The following is a 12542-nucleotide window of genomic DNA, read 5'->3' as shown; positions in this document are numbered from 1 at the left end:
TGATTTTGTTGTTCTCTCTCAGCTGCAGTGTGACATTCAAATACAAGCACAATCAAGATACTTTTAAATTAATTAATTACCAGCAGACTGGGCTTCAGTTATCACTGTGTTTTGCCAGTTAAACAATCCTGGTTTTAATCTTCACCATAAAAGAGAATACAGATCTGAAGTGTACACCGTAAAAAAGTATCTCTTCCTCTGAAGAACAGTATTTTGTAGAGCAAAAAGAGTGCTCACAAGCTTTAATATATTGACCCTAGAAACGTTTAAACTTCAAAGTTAGCAAAGCGTCTGAACTAACAATTTCCCTGTAGTTGGTTAAAACACAGCTATGTTTTCAAATGATATAGCAGCAAAAACAGTCCCGGGAATATTCAACTATCAGCTCCAAACCTTTTCTGTAGTTTCAGTCATTATAATTCACACACAGATGATATCTTACCTAAACTGCACCTTCTTACAAAAAAAAAAAAAAAAAAAAAAAAAAAAAAAAAATCTAAATAACAGAACAATCATGAATTTAAGAAGATAACCACCCACATCTCAAAAAAAAAAGCCAACAATAAAACAGCCCCCAAAAAGCCCCACACGAACCCTAAAATACTGATTCCCCTGTGAAACTAACTTACCATAATGCCTATAACAATGTCACCTTTCTTCCTGTCTTTTAAGTTTTCCCCATTTTCACTGATACAGAGGAGGTAGTTATCAGGGACATCCGTTGTTACGTCTTCAACATCTACAGAATCATCTAGCTTCAGCAAAGGGTTCACATGTAACAAATGTTAAAAACCGAAATAACATAGTACACATTTTGGTGGATTATTCATAAGTTCTAGATCTAAGTCATCCTCAACTAGATTTTGTGTTGGGCCTTCTGGACTAACGGTCTATTTGACTTTCTTTAGTTTGACTCCTATAACTTCAGTCCTCATGCTGGCAGTCATCTAAAGTCAGTGGTTGTCTTCACAGGACAGGCAGTTATACAATGCACAGATTCATCAGCTCATGCAAAGGCCATCTTTGACTATGTCTGTGGGTCTCCCCATTCAAGCAAGAGCACCTATGTCAAAAGTTAAACCAGCAGCTGATTCTGCACACAGGCTGCTCCACCTGGTCATTTTGACTTCACATCCACAAACCACATGCACCTAACAGAAAAAACTAAATGCACTAGGTATGCAGCAACTGAAAAGCAGGCAACATGCCGAGTTAAACAAAAGTCTACATCTTAGCAGAAGTATTAGGTTAGCTGCACTGACAACTGGCTGCATATCTATCCACCAGGCTGGGTCATACTGCTGAGCCTGCTTTCATCGAGTTTGCCAACCATTTTAAGAGAGTCTCCGAGCACAATACAAGTTTTCAAAAAAAATCTCAGGGCTCTGTTATTTGCTTCCCTGATGTATGCCTTAAGCGCAACCTCACAAGCATTAATCTAACAATCTTTTTAGCTCTTGGTATCTAGTAAGTACTAGTTTGAGAAATTAAAGAAAAAAACCCACGAGGTACATAAGGCAGGAGATAGGAAAACAAAAACTGGAAGGAAAGAAATTAAGAAAATAACTTCACTGGTTAAAAACTGTTTCTATTTCATTTTTGCGTTTTCTTTGTTACAACAGCCAGGAGTTAATTACCTAGCTAGATTTTTAACAGTCCATTGATTTTATCACCTTCTTTTTACTTAAAGGACACTAAACAGTCAATTCTTCTTTCTTCACACCCTCCTGACTCACTACCGCCATGCATTCTCAATCTGGTGAATCCTAGTTGAAGACAACCTATAGAACACTGTAGCCTTGGGAAGTCCGCTCTCCGACTTCAGAAAGTAACTACAGTAAACACAAGCTCTGTTGTTTCAGCACAAACCTAAAGACCTGAAGAGATTAAATTATTTATAAAGCCAGCAGAATGTTCTACCACAACATAAAATTAAAGCAACTTTATTTCCTGCTGCCACTCTTATGTCAGCCACTAGCTATTCATGTTCCATGTAGGTGATAATACTAGAATTATGGCCTCTCATACACCAAAGATTAGAGTCTGAAACCAAATTTATTCAAAAAGGATATCTTCTCCAATAAGCGTAGACTTTGTGTAGAGAGCAGTCAGTTTCCGGCTGAAGAGAGAGCTTTTATTTTCTCCAGCAGCCTTCAGTGCTGCAGTTTCCATTTGTTTTATTACTCCAACCTACAGACACACAGACAAGAAACAAAGTTAGCTCTTTGATAAAAAAATATACTTTTTTATTATTTTATAGATTTGGTGATCTTTTAAGATGTACAAACAGCAAGTGCATCATTAAAGCTGAGCAGAAAGGGCAGAGGCTAGCATCAATCCTACTAGTGAGACTATAAGGCACTGCTTTTCCTCACGCTCTATCTACTTGTAACTGCCCTCTCAACTTTGGCCTCTGTGCTTCTTGTTCTATTTTGAAACAACTTAGCTAGAGTTCACCACTTGCCAGAGAATGGTTGCTGCAATCAATTTAAATTCAACGAGTCCTTTTCTCATAAGCAGAAAAAAAAAAAAGAGGTATCAACAGAAAGCCAAAGAATTACAGGGATCAAAAATAGGAAGGAAAAGAGAAAAAAAGGTATGAGCTGGGATAAGAAAAACAAGGATGTGAGGAAGAATAAAAGAGAAAGTGGATATATAAATTTATCTTTATCAGATGCAAAGGCTTGATACAAAAATAGAGAGAAACTAATTGTTCTAGAACTGTTCCAGAAAACATGAATATACATTTCTGTAAAACAGAGGAAGCTTGGATTTACTTAAATTTCATGACACTCACCAGAATAGAGAAATTGAAACAAAGGAAAGTTAGACATTTTAATTGTAAAAACAGGTGATAATGAGTTTCCCAGTTCTCAGTTCAAATAAGACTTTGGTACAGTAAGTGCAAGTTATTTCAGTGCTATTCTGTACATAACATTATTTAATAAAATCCAGGGATAACCTTATATCCTTTTGCTACAAGTCGCCGCACATGGACAAACAGTCTGTGACTTGGTATACTCGCAGTCATAAAGTTATGATCCTGATGACAGTAAATGTTTAGTTCTTTAGCTGCAATCTGTGAAGTACAAGAAGAAGAGTCAGCCAATAGTTCAAAAATGCAACAGAGGAGCTCACCTCTATGAAAACACTGATGGTACTACTACAATTGAAAGTCTGTCAAAACAAAAACATTACAGGAAAAAGCCCAAAGAACTGGGCCCCTCCACCTTCTTGTCCCAGCATGTCATCACAAACAGGGGCTTCAGTATCACAGACTTCAGGTCAGATTATTACACTGCACTTCGACCTTTACCACCATGAAGTAAATCACCTATACAGCACACACGGATTCTGCAGCACAGCTCAACAAAGGGTCAAACGATTGTCAACACCAAAAATGCAGAAAGAATGGAGTTATTTTAATTGTGGTTATAAAGATGGTATTAAGCTAGCTAATCAATTAAAAAACTGAAAAATCAGTACCAAACAGCAGTGGAAACTAGATACTTCATAGAAAAAGAGTAACAACACTTGTTAAAATGTGACATTATAATGTATGATTTGCATTTGCTTTTTTGCCCCTTGGCAAAAAGGTAGGTGTTCACTGACTAGGGAAAGTGGTCTTAAGCAGGAACTGCAGTCAAACACCGAATTGTGTACCTGGATAGTATATTTCTGGACTGTGAGTGCACCAGCAAACGAGCAGACAAGTTACACAATACAAAGCTGATCAGGAAAATTAATTCCCAGTAACTAAGCCAAGTTTCTCACTGGTCTTATTGTAATAATCAAATGTAAGTATACAATTCACATAATGTTGATGATGCTATAGAAATGCATTGTAGAGCCCTACCCTATCTCCATAAGACCTTAGACAATGTACCTTTTTCTAATAAGCAGGATGTGGCTGTTGAAAGCAGAAGTTGAACTGATGTATTACTAGCCCAGTTAGTAAACCTTGAAGAACTGCTTAGATCTGCCAAAAAAATAGGAAACTAGGGGAAAGGTAATTCCAGCAGGGGGAGATCGTGACCACTGACTCACGGACCACCTACCCCAATTATACCACCGACTCAAATGATGAAGTTGAAGAAGAACAACTAAGCATGCATAGTAATTTACATGCTAGGCAAAGAGATTTTAACCAATCATTTAATAGAAGAATACTGCATATGTATTAGAAAGTTGAATATGTTAATGCTATGTGTATAAATAACTGTTAATTTGAAAGCTTGGTGTGCTGTCTTGGGACAGACACCCATATCTGCACAAATATGCAATAAAATACCTCTGCTCTGTGTGTATATTGGCATTTTGCACACCAGGTAAACAAACCCCGATTTTTGGGGCAAGAGTCTCAAGCGTGGAAATAGCACAGATCAAAGGTTAAATTGGTAGCAATGATTTTTGGGACAGATCGTGAAAAAACTCATTATGAACCATTTATGAACCGTCACTTTAAAGTTAGATTTGTTGCAAAGTACTTCCCAGTTCCTACAGATCTGGTATGTGTAGGTGCTGCATCTGAACGTGCATCCAAGATGCTCTCTGCACCCAAGCTATATCAGCTATACTCATCTACTTTTACACCACTTGCTCCATTGTCTTCCAAACTGAAATACTGCCAGTAAAGTTTTGGGCCATGATAGAGAATTCATCTCTGAAAGTGTTTCAACTTTAACTCTGACAAGTAATTATTCTAGGACCTCATCTTAAGTTCTCAATATGCAGGACAGCAAGCACTACCCTATGATTACAAAATAATAAACACCATTTTGGTAAAAAGTGCATGCATAATGGAGAGACAGAGATTTTTCATCTTGATTTCAAGTATTAAAAAAGCCAAGGAAATGAATGCCCCTAAAACCCTTCCTTCAGGAAGCCGTCATAGACCTAGTACAACACTAACATAACGCAAGTGTCTTTCCTTAACCCTGGCAAAAATTACCTCTGCATCTTCTCCAAAGAAGCGATATTTGTATCCACATTCCACACACAAAACCGCATCTTTATACTGTTTCTTCATTTCTATGAATTGAAGTTCTAGTGGAGTGTAAATGCTTTTGGTTCTCTTATTAAGATTTGTATCTGAAGTATTTTGAGTATTTTCATAAGACTTAAGAGATGCAGAAAACTGACTAAGATCACAGCGTAACTCCTCCTGTAAATAAAAGATGGAAAAGTATAATTAGGAATCATCAAATAAATCAATCGTCCCTGCAGACCTTGTTGTGGTTTAGCCTCAGTTGGCAACTAAGCACCACACAGCCACTCACTCACCCTCACTCACTCACCCACAGTGGGATGGGGGAGAGAATCGGAAGAGCAAAAGTAAGAAAACTTGTCAGTTAAGATAAGAACAGTTTAACAATTAAAATAGAATACAATAATAATAATAATAAAGTGTAATGAAAAAGAAAACAATGGGGGGGGAGACAAAACCCAAGGAAATAAACAAGTGATGTAACTGCTCACCACCCGCCCACCGATGCCGAGCCCATCCCCAAGCAGCCATCGCTGCCCCCCTGGCCAACTCCCCGTTTCTATACTGCCCATGACACCATATGGTATGGAATAGCCCTTTGGCTAGTTGGGGCCAGCTGTCCTGGCTGTGTCCCCTCCCAGCTTCTTGTGCACCTGGCAGAGCATGGGAAGCTGAAAAGTCCTTGACCAGTGTAAGCACTGCTTAGCAACAACTAAAACATCAGCATGTTATCAACATTATTCTCACACTAAATCCAAAACACAGCACTACACCAGCTACTAGGAAGAAAATTAACTCTATCCCAGCCGAAACCAGGACGGACCTTGACTCACATTGACCATAGAGCTAAAGACTGTTCTTGCACTAAATAGCCCTAAGAACTGCAGCAAAACTATGAAAGTAGGATATACAGAATACAGTTTATTTGGAATTAAAAGGAATTAAGAAGTCATGAAAGTCAAAGATTTTGCATCGATTGGTCAACTTGCTTTACAACAGTCCTTAGACATCTCAGCTGAAATCAGATTCCTATTCTATCATGAGCTCTCAAAACACAGATCGAGACACATGCAGGCTGCAAAGACTGGACAGTCTAAACTAGCCAGATATAACAGTAAAGATGAACTACCACTCCAATTTACAGCTGAGAAACTGCAGCACAGAGAGATTAATGATGTTCCAAAAATCCACAGTAAATCAAGAAATAAGCCAATTCAATACAAGTCTCAGTTCACTGTCTCAAGCACCAAAACCATATTTCTTCTCCAGTCTACCCTTCCTACATAAGCTCATCAAACCTCCCCAAATAATTTATTCTTAAACACAGAAAATCTATATTATAGTTTCTAAAACATTTAACAGTTAAGGCTTTGAGCCCACTCTCTCTGCGGTTTATCCTTTACAATCACCTTATGTATCCTATGCAAGCCAAGCAACTTCAGCTCTACAACTTTGTTTTGTTCTGTACCGTAAGCAGGGTGATGGATTCAGTCTTTTAGAACTGCAGTGAACAACATTGGTAAGGTGCATTTCACTTACAGCAAAGTTCCTCCTCACTTATATCACAATATCAAATACTGATAAAATTCGTTAAAAAAAAAAAAAAAATACAAAAACAACACCCCCCACAAGTTTTTAAAGCCTATCAGTATACAAAACACAATTGATCAGGTTGTGCTGTGAGTTTCTGTAGCTGCAAATAAACCCAGCAAACTTCAATTTCTAACTGTCCCATATAGATTATAAGGAACAAAGTCAACAGACCGTTTAGAAGCAATGGTAACTCAGAAGAAACACAGAGACAGTACAAATCATATATTTTGGGTCATGGGAATGTACAAAGAATGCAGTCAGAAAACAATGGAAAAAATAGAACACTTAGCTGTATTGTTAACTGTGAATTGCAAAATTCCCAGAATTACACACAATCAAGGGATGACCTATTTAACAAGCAGACAACACAGCCCAGCACAAAGCTGTACCATGCCTAGAACTCAGATGGCCCGAGGAGCTTAGATGTCTCTACTGCAAAATCCTCAGCCCAAGGATTCAGCGGTCTTCGATCCAACGTCTGTGCCAGCTCAGCACTATGACCTTGTCTCATTTTACAGAGAAAATTGTTGTGACAAAGCATGTGAAATACGGTCATGAAAGAAAGTAAAAGTAAAACACACATGGAAGTTGAATTGTTGAGATGGTAGTAAGTTAGCAACTCAAGGAATTTAGAAGAAAATTACTCACATAAAAAGGTTATAACCCTAAGAAAAAAGCAAGACACAAACATCTAAGATAAGCCATTCCAAGGAAGGCAGGCCAGCCCTTCCCCACCTGACTGCCTGGCCAGCACAGACTCGGTAGGTGTCTTATAGAGAAAGATCATAGTAACGCTTTGTCAAGTAGGTCATGAGTCCTCACTATCTACTGAGTATATTAAATAAGAAATAATTGCTCTTTACTTTTGCTTTGCATACATCCTGCTTGCAGAGTCTCTCTGCACATGGTTAAAGCTGACCTTCCTTGTGGTCTAGGAAGGGAGAGTTAACAGCTCTCATAATCTCACAGACAATCTGTGATCGACTAGACCCAAATGCTGTTTGGCGACAAGCATCTAAATATATGAATATGCAGTGGCAGTACTGCTATAAAAAGCACACCAGTGTTAGTGCATTGGAAACCAACTTTGGAAAAGGAAGGCAGAAATACTGCACCAGCTGATACACAGAATATTAACAAACACACCTGTTCAAAGATAAAGAGAAACCTGAATTCTGCAGAAACAACATCTCAAGCCCACAGCTTGGTGGAGGGAGAGTTGCACGTGCCTTTGCTCACCATACACGCACTTCTACTGCGGTTACTGTAACGCACACATTTTTAACCGACAACCTATGCCAGACACATGCTGTCTCCAGTGTTACTGAAGAGAAAGTCAGTAAGACAAAAGAAAAAAATACTCCCCATGCATGTTTCACACACATGCATGCATAAAACACATACATTTTATAATTTCAGCATCTAGAATTGGCTCTCAAACATCTGAGAGACATGCTGAAGTATGATTTATAGATTAAACTAGCAGGGGTAGCATCTGGTGTCAAGGTAACTGGATGGACAAAGGGTCAGAAATTAAGAAGTTCCAGACAGACAAGGGTTTGAAAAAGAGGGACAGAGAAGAACACAGAAAACCGATTCCAAGCGACCACACCTACATAATCTCAATCCCTTATCACAACAGAAATCTCTTGCCACAAGCTGTTCACTTCACTATTCTTATTTCAGTCTCATGTTCACACAACCCAGACCCCCCAGTTTAAGGTCATGACCTTCAGGCAGAGAAGGTCAAATCAACTATGCAACCTTTCATACAACCTCGCTCCTTCAAAAAGCCAGGTGTAAAGCTTTGTTAAAGAGCATTTGAGTCCCAATGCAACACCACCATAGTAAACCATGAGATGCCTTTTAGGACCTGAATACTTCAAACTGAGCAAGGTGAGCCCAAAACCCAATCAAGTAACTAATGTTAATTAGCCCCATAATAAAAGGAGAAGCAAGGTAGTCCTACACTCTTATCAACTTGTATCATAATGGTAATTTTTCATGGGAGCTACCCATACCTTCTGCAGATGAGAAAAAACAGTGATACCTTTAGTTAGATTTATTAGCAACTGGATTAAGCTACATCTCAGTAATAATTCTAAATCATTTTTGGCAAAGAAAGCCTGTTAGGAATTTTACAGCCCGTATCAAAACTGATAGAACTGAAAGAAAGCTGAGCAAAGGGCCACACCGAACATTTGTTATTTCAATATTACAGGTTCATTCACAATGACAAGATACACTGCCAGTGTTTCTGCTCTCTCATTACTGCTTTTTTCAATGATATCACTGAAGGACTCTAAGAGGCATTCTGCTCACTATGCTGAAAGTTCCAGGAAAACACCCAAACACAAACACTGGTCTGTTGGGTACTGCTGCACTATTTCATGACAGAACACAAATACCACAAAAGGAATCTTGTGCCAAAGCTTGCTTTTTTAAACCATAACACACAATCTACGCAGCACTGGACCAAAGCTCTACGTACCTTCTGAGCAACCTTTGGGCTAGTGTCCCCAGACTGAAGAGGGTTTTTCAATTCTGAACTTCTCCCAATAATACTGGGACATTTTTCCAAACTCAGAGATTCTTTCTCCCGAAAACTATCCTCCCGGACTCTGTTACACTGCTGGTCTGAATCACTGCAGAATTCTCTCAGTCTGTCTAGAGTTTGCAAGCATATACGGGGCTTTTCACACTTCTGAGGTTCTTCTTCAGTAAAAATATACAACAAAAACATATTAGCAACTTATTTTCTAAAACAGAACGTCTATTAGAATGACATCAGTAAGCAGAGAACACAATCATTTTGCTCTGTCTCTCTCTTCCCTGCATTCCTTCTCCTCTCCCATTGCAGGATTTCGCCGAACCTGACAGAAGTGTGCATGTAATCACCTTGGTTAACTTCCCTGGAAAATCAATACTCCTCATTTGTATGCTTCTTCATACATAGAAAAAGAAGCACAATTATTTTCTGGACTGGTAACTGCAAAGCCACAAAATTAGCCAATAATATTGGAAAACAAGTGGTATTTTTTCAGTACAGTTTTTAAGCAGACAGTATTGCTAGTTGATGGTGTCTTAATGATACTTCAAACCATCACACCCACAAAACTGAATATAATTCCCTCTTTAAAAAAATTATAGAGGCTAATTTGTTCCAATGAAGTGTAAGTGTAATGAACTTTATATTCACTGATTTGTTTTTCCACTAGCATCATTAATTTCCTAAATTCTTGGTTCAAAGCCAAATGGAGCACAGGCATGTAATTAAGTGGCTGTCATTTCACAGTTAAGAGCACTGCATTAGAACTATTTACTGTGAGGTGGCCTTTAGGTATCCCAGTCACAGGCGAGACTCCACAGAGCTGTCAGGTGTCAGTCATGCCTCAGCCTGAGTCTAAAAGACAGACTACTAAATCAACACAGAAAGGGAAGTTGCAGCATTTCTGCCTGAACATCTGGACTTCACTGACTGAACAACCTGTTAGAGCTGAGTCAGCTGAAAGGGATTAATTCTGGAGAGTAATTCTGGATTAATTCTGCAGAGTAATTCTGGATTAATTCTGCAGAGTAATTCTGGAGCAAGGCTCAAATACCTAGCTTCTGAGCAAGGTGCTTTAACAGTATAGCTAACATGCTCATAATGGCTCTTCAGAGATGTATCTTACACTCAAGAGACAATTCCTAAAGTATCCGCTGACAATTTTTTTTACATTTCACAATGAAAAACTATTTATTGAGTATAAATGCTTGAAGGTTTCTTTACAGGCAACTCACTTTTATCCTGAGTCTTCAGTGGGTTACAGATGTCTTCTAGAGTAACTTGTCGTGCCTTGGTCTTCTTTTCACAGGGTTCATTGCTTTCAGTTGATGTTCTCCTTTTTGTGCCAAATTCAGAAGCCTGAAACATAAATCAAACAAAGAAGTTCAATTACTTTTTCTCTTTGCCATCCTCTATGAAAGACAACAATGTACCCAAGGATTTCATAACGAGATAATGCAAAATAAATTTACAATATGTGAAATCTCTAACTATTTTGACTACCTACATTTTTTGTTTATAAAATAGTTCTTCTAACATTCAAGGCTACAAGAGGAAGAGAAATAGTGCATTCTGTGAACAAGTTGGCTGTTGTGCTAGAAAAGAAACACCTGCAACTACCACATCTTCAAAAGGCAGCTTAGAGCTACTTCTGTGGCAGAGAACTGAACCGACATTTAACAGACTTTCCCACCATACCACACGCTACTACCCTGTGTCTGAATCAGATCTCTTCTGCAAATCCTCATTCCCACAGTTCAGAGCCCTCTTCTTGCCAGATATTGGCTATTCACCTCCATGAGGCACTACTTCCTATGGCCTACACTCCAATGATGGAAGAGTAGCTTCTCCACACCATCCTGGAAGTGTTAATACAGACTTAAAAAATTTTCCTAAACTATCTGCAAACACCTAGCTAGCATCATACTGGGTTTGTATAGAATACAGTACTTTCGACTACATCTCCTTAGATGGCTTTTGACACATGCGCTTCTAACACTTCGTAAACAGAAAATTCATCAATTTATGTTGTTTCATCACTGATGTATTGTTTGACAGAATGCAAGAAGTACAACCAAATATAAAGAAGTAACTTGCAACTGCAACAACGTATAAACACATTAGCATTTCACTTTGCAGATAAACACACAACAGGTACTTTTAGCAGCCTGCATCCACATTTCATATGGTAATCTCAGATGGTTTAAGTGTATTACTGGGGAAATTCAATCTCATTATAACTAAGCAGACACTCCAACCTCAGCAGCTAAGCCCATAACCTCTACATACTGCATCCATATGCACAGCCCACATGAGTGGCAAAGAGTTTCCCTTCCAAGTCCACTATTATATACCACCAAATTAACACTAATTAGGAAGCAGTTTTTCTGCATGGACAGAAAGCGGTAATCACACCTTTCAAAATATATTTGAACCAAAGATAACAAAAAAGGTTGACTTAAGACACAGGTGAAAAAAGCAGACACCTTTCCAGCGCCAAAAAAGGCAAGAAACATTAGCTGCAGACTGGAAAACATAAACTCAGAATGAAATCCAATTGCTCAGAGACAGCAATTTTTTTCCTAGTGGCGACATGGAGAGCCAGCTGGATCACTGCAGGTTCTCTTGGCCTTGCACCTAACAGCAGACTGAAAGTTGTCCGAGCTCCATGATCTGGGCCATGAGCTCAACCCATTGCATGCCAGGGGGCAGAAGCTGTGCCAGAAGGTCCAACACTACTGCAAGGGAGCGAAGCCCCTGTGACACAAACCGCACATTGGCTTTGCCAAGCTCACTGTACCTATGTCAAGCTTCAGCTCCTATAAAATGGCCATACTCTGGCTGTTTCCTGAAAGACTAGGTATCGCTACCCTGTGTTCACAACGCAAAGATGCTACAGCAAGCGTTGGCACCTGGAAGGCCCTGCCTGTTGGCGGGGCCGCCGCAGAGCACCTCTTCGTGCAGCAGGGCCGTGGCCAGCTCTGGCCATCCTTTCTGACATGACTTTCTGACACGGGGTAACCAGCCAGGCCCGAGGGCCCTCAGTCACCACCAAGAGGGTTCCGCAGGGCCTCTGCGGCCCGGCCCGCGCCCTTCAGGCGCCTTGAGCCCCAACCGCCGCCCGGGGACCCCGCCGCCGCCCCGGGCGCACCGTCTGCCTGGCGGCGCCCTGCTCCCCGCCGCTCGCCGCCGCTCCGAAGAACCTGCTGAGCACCAGCTGCTGCCCCCCGCCGCCGCCGCCGGGTTCCCGCCGCCGCCCCCGCGGCATGACGATGGCGGCGGCGATGGCGGACCCCGGGCCGAGGCCGAGGGCACCGGCACCACCTTCCTCGCCGGATGCGAAGGCGGGCGCGGGGCGGGGCCGGCGGGGCGGAGCGAGGCAAGATGCGCTGCGCTCCCTCCAACCTCCAACCT

The 12542-nt window shown here is 40.4% G+C and overlaps 1 protein-coding gene across 1 annotated transcript in view; it reads right to left on the bottom strand.

The window, feature by feature from the left end:
• The window catches only part of MSH3 (mutS homolog 3), a 121911-nt gene extending 109431 nt beyond the window's left edge, over positions 1–12480 (bottom strand). The window contains exons 1-7 of the mRNA XM_075526557.1: positions 12280–12480; positions 10364–10487; positions 9072–9295; positions 4952–5164; positions 2963–3079; positions 2073–2190; positions 630–775 (exon numbers count right to left, since the gene is read on the bottom strand). Of these exons, the coding sequence (XP_075382672.1) occupies positions 630–775; positions 2073–2190; positions 2963–3079; positions 4952–5164; positions 9072–9295; positions 10364–10487; positions 12280–12396 (1059 nt within the window). The 5' untranslated portion in view covers positions 12397–12480. The remainder of the gene's footprint in view (positions 1–629; positions 776–2072; positions 2191–2962; positions 3080–4951; positions 5165–9071; positions 9296–10363; positions 10488–12279) is intronic.
• Positions 12481–12542: the final 62 nt, after the last annotated feature.

The sequence above is a fragment of the Mycteria americana genome, chromosome Z (genome assembly GCF_035582795.1).
Source record: "Mycteria americana isolate JAX WOST 10 ecotype Jacksonville Zoo and Gardens chromosome Z, USCA_MyAme_1.0, whole genome shotgun sequence".
NCBI lineage: Eukaryota > Metazoa > Chordata > Aves > Ciconiiformes > Ciconiidae > Mycteria > Mycteria americana.
The sequence above is the reverse complement of the archived record's forward strand: the minus strand, read 5'-3'. Positions and strand labels throughout refer to the sequence as shown.